Here is a 17,528-nt window from a genome sequence, read left to right on the forward strand (position 1 = left end):
TTGAAGAATACTTCAATAACTTCACTAAATCAAAGATTTTGAAAATAATACAAAACCAATGAAAACTCTTTGTCCAAACTGACTCACATGCCTTTCTAACCAGCAAATACCAAATCAACAACTCAACATTTTGAAAAAGAACCCTGACCCTACAAAGGATAAAAAATAAACTTATCTTTATCCTGTTGTTGCCCTAATCTATTTGGAATCCCGCCGCTACAGGGCCCTCCACCCTTTGGTTTTGGGAACCAGAACCAAATGTGGAAGGGCAAAAAAGACACAGCAAATGATAAAAAATAAAAAATAATAAAAAGAAGACTATACTGTGTGTGTGTTCTGTTCTTTTTCCAGGATCTGCATAAAGTTTTCACCATGTTTAACACAGTCTCATGGTGTCAACCATCCTGATATTTATTCAGCCACTGTATGAGAGCTAGACCTAGTTCAGCAACCCTTTGATCTTCCCAGAATTGCTCAAACTGGGAGCAAGTGTCTTTGCCACCAACTTGAACAACGAAACATTTAATTGCCAAAGACCAGTCTGAGCTTCATCCCAATGCTAACTTAGTGTTCTGCAAATTGTAGTGACAAAGTGTGTCATTACATCAAATAGATGTTAGATATCACCTACATAGCATGAAAAACAAACATAGGTATGCTCCATTTGATTTGATCAGGCCTAGCCAAATCCACTAAGGTTGTTTATACAGAGATTATTTTGTGTAACAGATTCATGATAAAAGTAATATTTCCTTTCATTATTATGTAAAAAACTCAAATGATCAGCAAATTTCACTTGGATTCTACCAATAATGAAGAAAGGCGACAACCCTCAGTATATACCAATTATATAAAGTAGTTCATCTATTATATATAGTAAAAGGTCCAACTAGGCTGAGCAATTACAACCAGTAGGCAGTCATCACCAGACTATAATATTACCAAACTCAGTCACGTGCAATAAATCTAAATGGGGTTCTGTGAATTACCTTCAACCGAAGTTGAATCCACCAGAAGGAACAGGAAGTTCATTGCCCCCAAAGCGGAATCCAGATTGGGAAGCATCACCAGGAGGTAATTGCTCCTCGTCATCATCTTCTACCCAATATGTCTCAAGAATCTTCACTGCCTTCTCATATATCTCATTGTTGTCATGACTCTGAAGGTTCTCAATCTTTTCTAACCCTTCTGCATCATCAACTAATTGAGCATACAGATTTACATTTTCCCCATTGCCCATATTCTTCTCAGCTTCACCGACCTTTAGAATGTTCTCAAGTCCTTCCAAGCACACAGTGACAATTCTTGGATCAGGGCAGTTAAGGAGATCACACAATGGCTTAATGCACCCTTGGCTCACTAAAAATCTAGCAATCAGAAACAAAATAAACATTTTTAAACGTGATTACTTGAACAACAGAAAATAAAAGACAGAACACGCAGGAATGTGAAACTATACTTGATTTGTTCAGGGGTGCCACCAGAAGTAGCATTTGAAATAGCCCAAGCTGCCTCCTTCTTAATCTCGAATTCAGCATTTTGAAGCAAAAGAACTAGAGGTTGAATAATACCAGCCTGAATAACAGCCTGCATGTTTTTCAAGAACTGTCACATATAACATCCATTTATATAGAAATAAGAGATAATCATGCAAATCAAGTATTGCAACACCACAGTTCCAACAGTAAAAATCAATTATTGAACCTTTATTTTCTATTTATATCTCAATTTCCTTGAAACACATTAGACATCATGAAAGAAGATGGGTGTACTTGTTAAACAATTACTATATAATACTCTGAATGAGCTCACCAGGAATGCCTCACATAGTTTATTAGAAGCTCACCTGTATCTGATCTACATTTCCAGCTGTGATGTTTGAGATGGTCCAGCAAGCTTCTTTCTTGATACTCTTCTTATAAGTTTGTGTCAACAGGTTAAAAAGGCATGGAAGAGCTTGATGGCTTATTATGACCTGAAAGATAGAGAAGAGACATGGCATCAAATTATTGGCTTACTAATTCATGACTAGGGAAAAACTACTTATAAATATTTCTAAGCATAAAAGAGGATTAACTAATTTGTTGTTTTGATATGAATGTTTTGACAAGCCCATAAACAAATCACAGAACAGAAAAGAAGGTAATGTTTTGATAAGGAAAACTTATGTGGCTCTTGTGACCTCTGATAAAATTTCGTACCCAGCATTTGAGAAATGGCACTGATAAAATCGACTTATGTTACTTATGGAATTTTGTAAGCAAATGAGCACGGAAGACACTTCCGTGATTTTTTTATTTCTTTTTTCAATCTTTTGAATCAAAAGACAAAAATAATTGTTGTATTTTGTTTCTCACTTAATATACAACATGGAAACGAATGACTAGTACTTCACAAATAAACACTTCAAGCCAATTGTGGTCTGATACAATTTTCATAAATTATCTTGGCCAATTTATGCTCAATAGTAATTGAGAAATGTTTTTACTTAGTTCGGTCAATAGATAACTCTATCTTTCTGATAACATTTTAGGGCAACAAACTCAGAGGATAATCAAAGGTGTAAAATAATTCCATCTAAAAATGTGAAGACTAACCATATGACAATTCAAACACATACATAGAAAAATATTAATAAAAAATTATTTGTTAGAGCAGAAACATATCATAGTTCAAGTAGCCAAGCAAGTGGTAGTATTGCTCCCACACAGCAGAATAAGCAGTTTGATTCAAATACAAATACAAATAGCCAAGATTTATGATTAAGCTGATCAATTATATTAAAATAAGGAAAATAATATAACTAAAACCAATTAGAAAATTTTAAAACAGAAAGCCATAATCCTATTAAACACCTGCGTTTGCATATCATCTCCAGTGACAATGTTTCCAACTGTACGAAGAGCAGGAATAAGCACTGACGGAGATGGATGACTACAGACCAAACCAGAGAAATGTTAAACTAAAATCATTCAGATTTCACGGGTAAAACAGAGGAATTTCTTTTGGTATAAGAAAATACACATAAAAATAGTATTTGGTACTCACAGTAAAAGTTCAACTAGGCGAGGGCAAACACCGGCCTCAATAACAGCTTGAATCTTGTCATTGGTACCATCTGAGAGATACGATAATGCCCAGCAGGCATCTGTGAGAACTTCCTCATCATTTGAATGTATAAGGCGCTCTAAGGCAGGTAAAGCAGGTTTTGTCTGTTCATGGAATTTCAAGAGCCCCACACATTAATAACAGATATAAATACTAGCAATATACAAGCATGAACAAGTGCATGCATAGGGTGCGTGCATGTGTGCATGCGTGTAACTCATACTGTAACAGCTCTTCCGAATTTCAACCTGCTCAAATGAAGGCTGAGGCTTCCCTCTGCAGAAGTTTGATAAAGTCCATGTTGCATTTCTCAGCATTGAGAGCTTGGCATGCTCATTAAATTGTGCCAGCAAAGGCATCAAGGCCCCATGGCCTAGGACCATGTCACGGCATTTTGGGGAGTCACCAGCAACATTTCCTAATGCCCAAACAGCCTATAATCACATAAAGAGTTTATCAGCACCGAAAAAATTAAACATTGCTAATCAAAACATTTCCAAAAGTTTCATTCCCCAAATTTATATATAAAATTTGTTTGGTAATATGTGTTTTTGTGATAACAGGATTTAAATAAAAAGAAATTTTCTAGAGAACATAAAAACTTTATCATTTTTATCGACCTTGTGCTGCATTTTCACTATCTAAATATTTTTTTTATTTTCAACTACATTATATGCTTTTGTGAATAAAGATATGTAAATTTAGGAAATGAAATTAGAAAATGTGCTTATATGACAGTGATCAGATGCAAAAAAAAATTCAAAAAAACGCATAGAGAAACAATTGAAAGCATAGAAACATATACCTGCTCACGGACATCATCTGTGGGTGAACTAAGAAGCTTTACAAATATTGGGACAGCACCATGATCAATCACAACCCTAGTGTTTTCTGATGTCCCAGATGCAATATTTGTGAGAGCCCAAGCAGCTTCAAACTAAAATCAAAACCAAAACAATGCAACAAAATTATTAATAAAACCAAGATATAACTTAGTTTAACAGATTTAAACAAAGAACATTAATAGAAAATTAAAACCTGAAGCTGCGGGAAATCATCCCTCGAAAGAAATTCCACAAAACGAGGGACAACACCCGACTGTACAACTTCATTTATTGGCGGGCTACGTTCTGTAGACAGAGAGAAAGTAAGACAAATCTACTGAATACATGATAGTAGGAATAAGAATACATCAGAAAATAAAATAAAATGAAATATCAACCTATAGAGAGCAGCTTCCGAAATTGAGTGGTTGCCTCCAGTTGTGCATTCCTGTCGTCCGACCAAACACCGGCAACCATAGCAGGCAGACTTTCCAACTGCAACAATATCCATACCTCATTAGCTCAAAAGCAAGCTAAGAATAACCAAGATTATCATAATATTTCTTTTTTTTTTTGTTAAAAATCAAGATTTGTATACACAACAATTTGCAACACTTGTTATCTTCTGTATACCCAATCTCTGTCACCTGGATAGTCTATCCAAACTGGCTATGTCCCAATTCCCATTGCAACTAGATGTTCAATTATTACTCCACTGAATGCTCTATATTAAGACTAGCTTAAGACAGAACCTGAACTAAGAACATCCCAGAATAAAAAATGAATCAGACAGTAGATCAATTATCTCCAGTATTTATTTGTACCTCAGATCAAATCTAGCTCTTTTCTTACACTTAGCAATTTCATTGAATAGATATTAAAAGCCCTAGCAGTACCAAAGAAAAGCCTCAATAACTATAGTGATTTTCGATACTTCCAGTCAGTTCAAATTCATTCTTCATAAAACAGAAATCAGAAAATAGACGAAATGAAAAGAAAGTTAGCCCTAACTCGATGATCCATTGAATTAAATCAAGCAACAATTGACCCAAGCTCAATTCTTATACATAGTTAGACAAGGAAAAAGAATAAAGAAGACTGCGGTAATAACACACAAAACGTAGTGGATAATATACCTTCTTCTCGGTAGTGGAAGCGGGGGCGAGAGAGGAAGGGAGCTGCTGCTGTTGCTGCTGCAGCTGCTGCGCAGCAAGGAGTCCTTCGCGTCGCTTCTTTTGCAAGCTCTCTTCCCTTTTATTCTTCCGGATCTCGACCATGTTGTCCTCCCTCCTCCGTCGACCCTCTTCTGCATCGACCGACACCTTGTACTTGTTCCGACGGACCTCGGTCCTAGCACTCGGTCTCAGAGACATGGTCGCTCGCTGTATCAATCAAAAACCAATCAAAAGAAAACTTCAAAGTATTGAAAAGGATCTATCTATACTGACAGCCAGATAAAGAGAGAAAGAGAGGGAGTGACTGAAGAAACCTACGAGTGAAGAAGACGAAGAAGAAGAAAAGAAGAAGAAAGCTTTTTTGGAGTTTTATATTCGAATGAATGGAAGAGGAGGGGACTGGGTGATTGTACATATATATACGGTTTTTACTTGAAAAGTAAAGAAAGGTTTTTCAACTACCGGCGGATCGGAAAATGGCCTTGGATTTTAAGTTAATAACAGAAATGCCACTCAATTTTTGAATTTTGAAAATGGACAAAGTCTCCAACTGCCTCTCCGTCGTGGTTTCCAGCCTAGAGAATGTTTTTAAATTAAAAAAAAAATTAGAAGTCCCGAAAATTAACGGCTTTAAATTTAAAATAATGTAAATAATATTAAAGGATGATGCAAATGAATTATATAATAGGAAGTGACCTGGAAATTCATTGAACAATTTTTAATTGACAAATTAAATTTTCTTTTATTGAAAATTTAGCATTTATTTTTTAATAAAAATATTAAAATTTATGAGTTTAATTTTTTAAGTATTTTATTTTATTTTATTTTAAAATTTTCTGTTTTAAGAATGTCGGCATCTAATGATATCCGAATTATTATTTTTTATGCGATATATTTGACATTTAAAATATATATATATAATTTTATAACTAAAATAAAAACAAAATGATACATTGTCTATCGTGTAAACAAATAAACAAAATATATTAATAATATATCATATATAACGTAATTTGAATATTTATTGAGTGATATAATAAATTAGTATGTAAATAAAAAATTATGAAGTGAATGATATATAAAATTTTGCAATTTTATCGATATAAGAGTGCAAATTAGCTATACGATATTCTATAAATTACGGATAAATTTTCTCTATAAGTTAACTACAATAAAATAAAATCTCACATAATAGTTTAGAATTAACTATAATACTAAAAATATTTATGTGATATGTATAACAACGGGATAAATGAAAACAATCTAAATTTTAAAATAAAATTACATTTTTAGATATAATTAATGTAGTAAATAATGAAATGTATATTTGTAAATCAAGTTCAATATTTACTACATTTTATTTATAGTATGATAGTTTAGTATTTAAGATTATATTACTTTAATTAAATGTCACAATTTATATCATTAATGAGTATGTAAAACTCTTTATTAGTGTAATATGAGATAATGATGGTTGACTAATTATATTTTATTCAATTATTTTATTAGTTAATTTATTAGTGTATTTGTGATAGTATAATAACTAATTATAGCGAGTCATTATGATTTTATCTAAATAAATATTTCGTAATAACTAAATTGTTTAAGTTATAGTAATTACAACAAACAAACATTATAGACCTAACACATCAACTAGCAACAAAAAAAATCAATATTTTTAAGACAAAATTATTAAAATTTTATTTGCAAAATCTCTTTACTTCTTGTGCATTAGATATATTTCGTCATATTATATATAAAAAAATTAGAATATCATCTATTTAAAAATAAATACTATTCGCTTGTAATTTATCATTTGATATCGGGTTTAAATGATAGAATATTGAGCTTGCAATTTATCATTTAATATAATGTTTAAAATAAAGAGATTAATTTTTTTGAATTATACAAATTTATTGGCTACGATAATTGAAAGAACAAAATATATATTTAATAAATATTAAATTTTCGTAATCGAGATAATTACAAAGAATAAAAGTACTAAACTTAATATATTAATTAGTAAAAAATATTACTTATTTTATAAACTTATAGATTATCCTTACTCTTTATATATTAGATATTTTTTATCATATTATATAATAAAAATTATAATATTATTTATTAAGAATGTACTACTGTATTTATTTATTAAAGGAAAGAAGGTTGTATTTCTTGAATTATAAAGATAACCATAATAATTGAAAAAAATATGTATAAAAATATATGCATTATATAAGAAAAAAGATATGAAACCTTAAATAATATTCTAATTAAATAAAAAAAAATTAACAGTTTAATGTTGTAATGATTTTGTTGCATGTAGTTGAGGTAAAATATCTTTTTTTTTTTGAGAAAAGTAATCCATCATCATAATAAATGTTGAGGTAAACAATTTAAAGAGACATCATAATAGAAGTTTTGTATAGTTATATTATCATGCTGTAAATTAATTATGATATTTCCAATAAATTTTCCCAAAATTTTCATTTAATTAAAATTCAATCATAATTTTACGAGATAAATTTAAAAATTAAAATATATTATGAAAAACATTTTTAAGTTTAAAGTTATACATATTATTAATTATGTAAAACATACAAACAATTTATAATATAGTATTGAATGAATATATAATAAAATATTATAATTTAATTAAGACTTTTAAATTTTTATAGATGATGAAAAGTATTAATGTAACACCCCAAAACTATTTTTGTTTTTATATTGAAATTTTTTTTGGATTTTATTTTATTTTTTAATAGTTAATTTATTTTGTAATAATTATATGTTTAATTTAATTTAATAGAAATAAAAAAAATAATGATAAAATAAGGTAAAATTATATTTGGGAATTAATTGAAAATGATTTTAGAAAAAATGGGTGAAATTTTGGATTATGGTGGTGTTTTTGAAAAGAAAATCGAAAACTGGGGGGTCAAAACGTAATTTAGTAAAAATACACCACGTCAGCAGTCCCAGCCAACCAGGACACGTCGCGTGACAGGAATGCTGACGTGGGAAGTCACGCGGGACGAGGCCCCGTGAGTGATCCGCGTGCGCGCGATCAAACAACCTAGATCCGTTCTCACGCGCACAGACGGTCCAGATTTATTCATATTTTAATCATGATCGAACGGTATAGATTAAATCGTGATGGACGGCTGATATTAAAAGGGAAAAGTTATAAATAACCTCACCCACACCCAACTCCAAACCCTAGCCGCCAATACCCTCGCCGTAGAAGACGACCCAGCCACTAGAGGAACCGGCCGCCGCCACCTGCTGCTGCACCAGAGGATTTTTCGACCGCCAAACGAGGTAAAGTTTCTCCAATTGGCTTGTTTTTCGATGCTAAATCCACCTGTGGCCAAATCGGAGTCAAACCACTGGCCAATCGCCCAGAAAATACCGCTGAAACCCAGCGGTGTCGTCGCGGCTTTCCTCGATTTTTGCCTCCGATAAAGCCCTTCCCGGTTCCTGTTCGATACAATTTTTACACCACTGTGATCACCGTCCTTTTCTTTACAGGTTGACCGGAGTAAAACATTGATTCGCGACTCGTGCCGGAGAAGCCACCGCACCTGAGATCTTCGCTACCGATAAATCTCAGTTTTTCGTAATTTTTTGGCCCACCGAGGGCCCTAGGGTTGTTTTATCGCAGGAACTAATGCAAATTTGGTCGAAAACGGCTGAAAACGGCCAACCCGAGGCGGATCGCAGCTATGGGCGGCGACACCGTCGCCGGAGCACGGCAAAACCGCCCTGCTGGAGTTCCAAAAATGGCCGAGTAGGCCTTGGGACTGTTTTTGAGTTTTTTCGGGATATGTGTATGTACCGGAAGTGTATTTCGGTTCCCAAGAAAAGAAATTCAGGGAATCTAGGGGCAGCCCATAGGCGCAGTGAGAACCCGATTTCAGACTCCGAAAAAAGTAAGGATTTCTTACCCTATTTTCTATAACGGTATTAAAGCTCAATAAATAATAAAACGGTATTTCATGAATTAATACATGTGTATAATTAATTAAAGTTATTAATGGAGCTCGAATCTGATATATTTTTCGGTCAGTTGTTGTTTGATCTATTTTACATTTTTAAATGCAGTATGGTATTTGATGTGTTTATTTTATGGTTTCGTATGCATGAATCACAGTTTCGTTTATTATGATTTGAATTATTGTGAACCCGTTGTTGTCTTATTTGGTGTTCATTACTGGTTTATGTGTTTATATTTGATTGGATAATCAAGACCAAGAAAAATAGAAAAAGGTATGTGAATTGATAAATTGATGATGTTGATAGCCTAACTAGATATCCTGGGAGATGGTGGACGGATCGGGTTCGTAGGGAACCCTACCGGGAACGTGGTCTTTCATATCGGATGGGGTATAGAGACCTTATGTGTTTTGGCACCCATACCGGACGGGGTATGGGGACGGCCCTGGAATCAAGTTATTAATGTGAATGGTTCACGTGTAGCGGGGACCCTCTTTGGATCTCCATGGATACTAGTAGACTGATAAAAGAGGAAAAATGTTGTCTGATGATTGAAAAATGAGAGTTTTATATGTGTTATGTTATAAAGTGTGCATGATTTTATGATGTTTATGATGTTATTGTGTTTCATAAGTTGTCTTTCATGAATCTTAACGAGATAAGTGGATAATAAATGTTTTTATTATTGATAAACGAGTTTGCTATAAATTATGTTCAATTGTTCGTTTTTTTATTTTCTACAAAGCTTTACTCCTGTGTCAGTGAGATAGTGTGATGTCTTTACTGGGATATTGTAGCTTATTCCTTATTTAACAATTTCAGATCAGGAGGACTTGGTTCCCGAGCCCGTCCCGCAGGAAGACGGCGAGTAGACGATTAAGGATTTCATAGATTTATTTATAGCATTCATTACTAGTGTTTACTTCAGTTAATTTATTCTTTCATACGTTTAATACATTTTGGTTATTGTGTAAGGGATATTAATCATAATTTTTATTTCGCTTCCGCACTTATAATTTTTAATACATACATTTTTTTTAAAATTTCCAGAACCGTTACAATTAATTATTTAATTAAAAAATAATTAATTATTATTGTGAAAGACTCAAGATATATTTAGTACATAAATATATATATTTAATTTTATTATTAATTATAATGCCATCTCTTGCATTTGTGAGAATTACTTTATACAAATGATAAGAGGCATTTAACAATCACACAAAAAGCTTTAACTAATAATAAAACAAAATATAAAGGGTAGAACTGTAATTTACTTTTTTTTTAATAAAAATTTTGTTGGTATTTATATAGGTTTACATTAATTAAAATTTTGTAATAGTAAAAAATAAAAAGAGAGTAGTGTCATTTGTTTGGTATGAACTAATCAATGAATTTTTTTTTTTGTTAAAGAAAAAAAAAGTCAATAATTTGAGATGACTCCACAAGTAATAAGAGAATAAAAGGGGGGAATTAAAATACATTGTATTATTATAATAAAAGAATTTGCAGGCCCACAAGGTTAGGCCCAGGAAGTCTGACTCTTTCGAAAGCTTATAAAAAATTTAATTTGATTTCAAAATTTTTAAAAAATAAAAAATAGTAATTTCTTAATGTTTTAATTAAATTATATTTTCATATTTTATGCTAGTTTTATGTTAATTTAAATTAATTAATTATTTCTTAAAGCAAAATGGGTAAATCCTTAGTTTATTTATTTTTAAATAAATCATTTTTATATTATTTACTAATTTTATGTTAAAATGAATTTAATATCACGTGACATGAAAATTTATTGAGAGTGAAACGATGTCGTGTCAGTATTGCGCCATCTCAAGACAGCTCAGTAGAGCGAAAACTGTAATGACAGAAAAAACAGTCTCTGCTATGAGACGAAAAGGCAGAAACACAGCAGAGACAGGAGCATAGCAGAAAGAGATCTCAGAAGATATGGCGGATAAATTATCATCAGTTGCGAAGACTTTTTCTCCTTCGCCTATCCAACAACTCTCTCACCTCGCTCAGCAATGTAACGCCATCAACCTCGCCGAAGGTTTCCCAGACTTCCCTGTTCCTTCCCATATCAAAGACGCCGCGGTTTCCGCCATCAACTCCGACTTCAATCAGTACCGGTTGGTTAATATTTTTCTATCTTTCATTTCAGATTCCTCGTTTTTTTTTTGTTTTTCATTGTTGAAACGTATGGCTTATTTTAATGTGAACAAGGCATGTGCAAGGACTCTGCGATTTGTTGGCGAAAAAGGCGAAGGAAATTCACGGCCTAGACGTTGACCCCCTGACTGATATAGCCATTTGCTGTGGGCAAACCGAGGCATTTGCGGCAACTGTTTTTGCCGGTACGTTGTCGTTTAGACATGCTCTTACTTTTCCAGAACCGTTTTGGCCACTCCAATCGAGATTTAAGTGTTTTGACTTACTGATTATGGAGTTGCAGTAATAGACAAAGGTGATGAGGTTCTGCTCTTTGATCCTTGTTACGAAACATACGAAGGATGCATAACCATGGCGGGCGGTGTCCCAGTAAGTTTCCTCTGATGTCGATTTATCAGATGGTCTTTGGTTTTGAACAATTACTCACCTTCAGTATTGTGTGTGAATTTACTTTTTCCTTTTTGTTTTGTGGGTTGGGTGGATCGTATGGGTACAGGTATTTATGGCGCTTGATCCTCCCCATTGGACTTTGGATCCGGAGAAGTTCAAGAAGGCTTTCACTGACAGAACGAAAGCTGTGGTGTTGAACAGGTTATTAATTCATTCATTTACTGAAAGTTGATGATTAGAAAAGATACTGATGTGGACTATGGAGTGGCACAGTCCTCACAATCCAACAGGCAAAGTTTTCCATAAAGATGAACTGGAGATTATAGCTGAAGTTTGCTGCAAAAGGGATTGCCTAGCTATAACGGACGAAGTATGGCGTTAACTACCTTCTTGCTCCTTAAAAATCTCAATAATTAATTTGAATTTAACCAGGGGATATAGGTCATGGAATATTTGTAATTGTAATCCCCTTTAATGGATACAAGAGAGGGTTTAAATCAAGGTCCAGGAGATAATCACTAAAATAGTTGATTGGCTAAGCTAGGTTGTTAGGATATGGTGTGCAAAAACTTCCAGAATGATTCTTACTGCTCCATAAAGTTACTTTCTGAACTACTCTATTGAGTTTGGAGAAAATAGGAGTTTCTTATACGGTGTAATTGTCCAATAAATTATTAGGAACCAGTATGAATGCGCTTATTGCTTGGTGTTTTTATCTAATTTGGCATGACTAGTGGAACCAAATCTTAAGCACCGAAGATCATGAACTTCAAGTAGTTTTTGATTTTGAAGCAAAGGTTCTAACTCAGAAGAGGATTCAGGGATGAAATATAAGACTCAATATCAAATATAAAATCAAAAGCATTGGAAGTATTAGATAAAAAATGAGAACCTCCCTCCTTATGTTATTGGATTTTTTGTTGAGGTATTAATTCTCCTTAGAGTAATTGGGAAGGACTCAATGAATCCCAAGGCTTGGTATCTTGAGTCATCAACTTATGCTTCTATTTTTTCCTTCTCATAATTGACACTTAACCTATAACTTTGGTAGCCTTCAATTTCTCTATTTTATTTATGGTCTTACTTCCTTGTATATGTGTTATAGATATGTACTCAAATAATGTAGGCATATTTTTTTTTTCAGGTTTACGAGCACATAATATTTCATGATGAAAAGCATATATCCCTTGCCTCACTCCCAGGAATGCAAGAGCGAACTATCATCACATCTTCCTTGTCTAAAACTTTTAGTGTTACAGGTTAAAGATAAATCTTGCGCTATGAAATTCTACTGTAAATTTTCTCGTGATAGAAATTCTCTTATATTTTTTGCTCTTAATTGGTATATTATCTCTCATAACCATTGTGTTATCTAGCCTTAAACATGTCCTAATTTTGAGTCACTACTTTTATCCATCATTTTGAGTTATTATGTTGACTTGCCATTTAAAAGTACTGCTCTGTTTCATTGGTGTGTTATCAATCAGGTTGGAGAATTGGATGGGCAATTGCTCCAGCTGTCATTGCATCTGCCATCAGAAACATCCATATTAGAGTTACCGATTCTGCTCCAGCACCTTTTCAGGAGGCTGCGTTGAGTGCTTTGATGAGCCCTCTAAATTACTTTGAATCGTTGAAAATGGTAGAAATATCAAATTTTATTTTCAGATTGGTTTCAAACTTTTGTCAAAAACCACTCATAATGACTTGCTTCTTCATACTATTTTGGATATCTAACTTTGTGATTATACCTAAATAATTCCTGATTTTTAGTAATAACCCTATAGGATTATGAATCGAAAAGAGATTACCTTGTCAAGTTGCTTTCTGGGATTGGTTTCCAGATTCACTTTAAGCCGCAAGGTGCAGTCTTCGTATTTGCAGAGCTTCCAGAGCATTGCTTACTTTCTGACGTAAGTGTTACAAACAAGTTATTCACTTTGTTGGTATAATAAATTAATCACGTTAAAGAAGTTTGATTACTTTGTGAAGCTGTGCTCGTTTAGACCTTTATTTTGCCCTACTACTTTCAGTGCTTAGCCGCCACTTTGTTAGGTCTGTACTACTAATTTATTCTAACAGAACAAGTAAAGCTTTCCATTCGTTCAGTTGGAATACGTTCAAGAATTAATAAATCAAGCAGGAGTAGTTGCTGTACCAGGATGTGGATTCTTTCGCACAAATTTCCCGTCTGAGGATCTATCTCAGATAAGTCATAGATATCAGAGAAGATATATCAGGTTTGCTTTCTGCAAAAGCAATGCTACTCTGGCTGCTGCTGCACAAAAGCTCGTCGATGCTAAGAACCACCTTAACCTCCATTGATTTAGTCCAACGGGTATTTATACATTTCTTAGTAGCACAAAACTGTATGAATTTTAAGCTGTTAAAACTGTTTTGTTAAAAGCATTATGTACATTATGATTTATTTCAATAGAAGTTGAAAAATATAGTAAGCCAGTGCAAAATATTTACGTCCATAGCTCTCAGGAATGACACAATACTTACCAGGCAGGTGGAGTGGTAGACACACTTCCTTTTTTTTTTTTCTTGCTAAAGTTCTTTTCAAAAGATGACTGGAAAGACTATGCTATGCCACAAATTCATAAATCCACAAGCCATCTTGTCTATTTGACCAGAGGAAATGAGTATGAAAACATCTATGGTGTCCAAGGAGGTGGTGGTGGTGGTTGGATTGGGGATATGGGAGGAACTGAATAAAAAATGGTGTTCTTGTCAATCCCAGTAGTTTCTTCACCTGACAAAGCTACCAGCGCTGCAACCAGACCTGCATTACCCGCAATGGTTGGTTCTGTACAAGTGTAGTTGCTGCGTTCATCAATGAAAGCATCATCTTTATAAGGTCCAGCAACCATGGCTCCCACAATTGTATAATGGTTTGGCATCTTACTGTTTCTCCATCTATATCCATCCTTACAACCATGTTGGGTATTATTGGCGGGAATTGAAGCACCTCTATGGTGCACCTGCTGTGGGAAATGATTGCCAAAACCTACTATGTAGCTCATACTCCTAGGATTGTTGCCAAGGACGTAATTCATTTGAGACTTGGCAAAATTGCGCAATGTTATCTTCTCGAAAAAATTATTTCCACAGTACCATCCTGGTGTCATTGTAGCTTCTAAGTAATCACTGTACAGAGTAGCCAAGAAAGCTGCATTCACAGCATATTGAAGAGGGCGAGGCCTTCCATGGTTTAATTGAATCAATCCTCCTCTTGTTCGGTTGTAGGTAGGGAAATCTGGAAGGTATGAGCACATGGTTTCCATTACCTGCTTGTGAAATACTCTTAACATCTGTTCATATGGATATCCATAGGGCAAGAACATCCTCAAGCGGGTGAGAAGCAACTGAGCACCAACATGCTTGTTGTCCCAGCTAAGCATGCCACTATGTCGACCTCCCCCAGATGCATCAACCTTTTTGGCCAAAAGAGGGCTAGTGACGAGCTCAAGATAGGAAGAATCTCCAGTTGCAAAATACAACCAAGTTCCACCCCAAACAAACTCATCCCAGAAACTACTAGAGTTATATTGAGCTGATGGTGGATCTCGACCCGCTGAGTAGTTTTCCCCTTGCTGCTTTGTGGCAAACTTAAACAACAAGTCAGCACCATGGACCAGTTTCTTTGAATACTCCTTGTTCTCTTTGAAAACAATTGATGCAGAAGCTAAAGCTGCAGTCATCTCTGCAGCCAGTGCAGGGCAGATACTGCAAGTGGACACTGGTCTTTCGTACTCAATCTGTTCAGGACGAACCCAGCAAATGAGATCATCTCGCCCTCCCACTTGCGAAGCAATGAGGTCTATTGAATGATCAGCAGAGGAGTTGAATGTTCTGAGAAGGTAATCTGTCCCCCATTTGATGATGTCTTTGACATGGTCAAGCTCTGCTGCGGCTTTATATTTTGCACTATACTCGAGCACACTCCAGCTCAAAATGGTCATGGTGAAAGATGCAGGGAAGCTGAACTTCATTGCATCTCCAGCATCGTAGTAGCCACCTGTTAAACCTTTCATAAACTTCTCTCCATCTCTCAAGCAGGAGTCACCCCTCCACCAGATATTATTGTTCCTTGGAAGCTCTCCAGCTGCATGTACCATAAAAGAACGAAAAGCAATATATATCAGAAGATCTAAGTTAGAATTTCTTTCATAGTATTATACAGGAGAGTCATGAAGGCAAAGGATTGCACGACTCAGCTTTGCGTTTTAAAAATACTTACTTACTGTAATTAAATGGGTGATACTGTTAAAATTAAACGGCAATTTCACCAAACACTTCAAAATGATTTTGCATTTTACTAAAAATTTACACTTAAAATTTTAAAAGTCAATTTTATTAATTAGATAATTTTTCTTTTTTTTTTTTTTTAAATCATAATATTTTTATTAAATATTAAATAATATTTTATATTAAAAATAATTTTAGTAAATAATTATTTTAATAATATGTTTAAACTAACAGTACAAATTATAATTATTTTAGCTAAGAACAAAATTGAATTAAAAACGTAAATATCTAATTTAAATTTCTTAAATATTGATTTACCTGAATTTGGTTGGAAGCTTCTTTGGAATTTATATTGCCAAGTTTGCACTTCATTAGAAGAAAAAGGTTGGCCCCATTAATAAAAAAATAGCCCAAATGAAGAGCTGAGCCCAGATAAATTTTAACTTTGGGCGAGGGCTCAAATAAAATTCTATACATAATATTTAAATTATTCAAATAAAATATTAATAACTTTTAAAAAATATAGTAATTAATATATTATATATTCAATAAGATATATTTAATTTATTCATACATAACAATATGAATTTTTGAATTAAATATCTCAGAATTCTAGTTCAGGTTATTGAAATGATGTTCTAAACTCAGATTTATCTTGAGTCCACTTTAAACCGAATAAAAAAAATATTTGAAGATTCAATAAAAATATTACATGTGAATATCTAGAAGAAGAAGAAGACATCAGAGGAGTGTACATACATCGTTGTGCATTGAAGAACATGAGTGCATGGCGGAGGGCGACGGTGTAGTTATCGGGTCCGGTGAGTGGTCGGTGGTGACGACGGCGAGTGGAGACGTAAGCAATGAGTCCGAGGACGCCGGCCAATACTAGAACCACCAATAAGGTCCTCACCACCATAGCATTTACGTATCTCCTCATCTTCATCTTCTTCCTCTTCTTCTCTCTTTCAATCACGGGCCTCAGTAGCCAGCTTTGCTTCACCTCTTCCTCCGACACCGGCGAACGGTAAGCAGCCGCGTCATATCCAGAGTCTCCGCCGTCATCTCTGCCTTGCTGGTCTTGATTTTTTGTTATTATTTCAAACGAACCCCCCCATATGTTAGTTCTTTCTGGCATCCCTCTTCTCTGTTTCACTCGGTATCTTCTCCTCTGTTTTTGTTAATGAATTTAATGTATTGCAGGCTAAAATGGGAAGAGAGAAATAAAATCGAGGATATTTTTCCTAATTAATTTAATGATTTAATTCAGTTTTCAAATGGAAATCAAAGTAAATTTACCATAATTAAAACCAGTGCATGCACCGGGATTACAGTGCAAAAGGGTATTAGTCCAGAGATTATTAAAAGTAATTATGTGCAACGGATTAATAGCTAGGATTTTAGTATTTCATCTATAAATTAGAATATCACTTAAAAGTCAAAATTATCAATTCTATAAATATATTATAAGTTTGCATGAATTAATTTATAATATTTAATTTAATAAATTTATAATTTAATTTATTAGTTTATTAATAAAATATAATAATTAAATTAAATTTTATTCTAACATATTATTATATAATTGTTTTGACAAAAAAATATTGGT

At 33.7% G+C, this 17,528-nt stretch overlaps 3 protein-coding genes across 7 annotated transcripts; 1 reads left to right on the forward strand and 2 right to left on the reverse strand.

Moving 5' to 3' along the window:
* LOC110808130 (importin subunit alpha-like) lies at positions 1–5,548 on the reverse strand. The gene is made up of 12 exons (XM_022033507.2): positions 5,426–5,548; positions 5,069–5,314; positions 4,331–4,427; positions 4,147–4,238; positions 3,914–4,045; positions 3,357–3,542; positions 3,049–3,212; positions 2,856–2,934; positions 1,847–1,975; positions 1,460–1,587; positions 990–1,367; positions 1–572 (listed from the first exon to the last, which is right to left on the reverse strand). Exons 2-11 carry the CDS (start codon positions 5,303–5,305, stop codon positions 992–994), a joined length of 1,620 nt encoding a protein of 539 aa, XP_021889199.2. The 5' UTR covers positions 5,306–5,314; positions 5,426–5,548; the 3' UTR covers positions 1–572; positions 990–991.
* A 5,390-nt stretch (positions 5,549–10,938) lies between these two features.
* LOC110808111 (uncharacterized) lies at positions 10,939–15,835 on the forward strand. 5 transcript variants are annotated; one of them, XR_015819054.1, is made up of 10 exons: positions 10,941–11,235; positions 11,330–11,460; positions 11,559–11,644; positions 11,772–11,866; positions 11,939–12,035; positions 12,810–12,924; positions 13,153–13,307; positions 13,453–13,578; positions 13,775–14,934; positions 15,005–15,835. XR_015819054.1 is itself a non-coding variant. In XM_088219813.1 (9 exons), the coding sequence occupies exons 1-9, from the start codon at positions 11,054–11,056 to the stop codon at positions 13,858–13,860; spliced, it is 1,089 nt and encodes a 362-aa protein (XP_088075939.1). In that variant the 5' UTR covers positions 10,939–11,053; the 3' UTR covers positions 13,861–15,835. The 5 variants fall into 5 exon arrangements, 3 of the variants coding, with proteins under 3 accessions (XP_088075939.1, XP_088075940.1, XP_021889170.1); XR_015819053.1 differs by having other exon boundaries at positions 13,775–14,917; XM_088219813.1 differs by having other exon boundaries at positions 10,939–11,235; positions 13,759–15,835.
* Positions 14,326–17,212, reverse strand: LOC110808110 (endoglucanase 25-like). Its single transcript, XM_022033477.2, has 2 exons — positions 16,679–17,212; positions 14,326–15,776 (listed from the first exon to the last, which is right to left on the reverse strand). Exons 1-2 carry the CDS (start codon positions 17,055–17,057, stop codon positions 14,326–14,328), a joined length of 1,830 nt encoding a protein of 609 aa, XP_021889169.2. The 5' UTR covers positions 17,058–17,212.
* Between the last annotated feature and the right edge of the window lie 316 nt (positions 17,213–17,528).

The sequence above is a fragment of the Carica papaya genome, chromosome 5 (assembly GCF_054855325.1).
Source record: "Carica papaya isolate Zhongbai chromosome 5, ASM5485532v1, whole genome shotgun sequence".
NCBI lineage: Eukaryota > Viridiplantae > Streptophyta > Magnoliopsida > Brassicales > Caricaceae > Carica > Carica papaya.

Excerpts from the sequence above, each read along its gene's own strand:
- LOC110808111 (XM_022033478.2), top strand. The coding sequence starts at position 11,054 with ATGGCGGATAAATTATCATCAGTTGCGAAGACTTTTTCTCCTTCGCCT. Across the intron at positions 12,036-12,809 it reads GCCTAGCTATAACGGACGAA|GTTTACGAGCACATAATATT; the intron begins GTATGGCGTTAA and ends TTTTTTTTTCAG. Across the intron at positions 13,308-13,452 it reads ACTTTGAATCGTTGAAAATG|GATTATGAATCGAAAAGAGA; the intron begins GTAGAAATATCA and ends ATAACCCTATAG.
- LOC110808110 (XM_022033477.2), bottom strand. The coding sequence starts at position 17,057 with ATGCCAGAAAGAACTAACATATGGGGGGGTTCGTTTGAAATAATAACA. Across the intron at positions 15,777-16,678 it reads GTTCTTCAATGCACAACGAT|CTGGAGAGCTTCCAAGGAAC; the intron begins GTATGTACACTC and ends TGGTACATGCAG.
- LOC110808130 (XM_022033507.2), bottom strand. The coding sequence starts at position 5,305 with ATGTCTCTGAGACCGAGTGCTAGGACCGAGGTCCGTCGGAACAAGTAC. Across the intron at positions 3,213-3,356 it reads CTCAGCCTTCATTTGAGCAG|ACAAAACCTGCTTTACCTGC; the intron begins GTTGAAATTCGG and ends TTCCATGAACAG. Across the intron at positions 2,935-3,048 it reads CGCCTAGTTGAACTTTTACT|TCATCCATCTCCGTCAGTGC; the intron begins GTGAGTACCAAA and ends TTTGGTCTGTAG.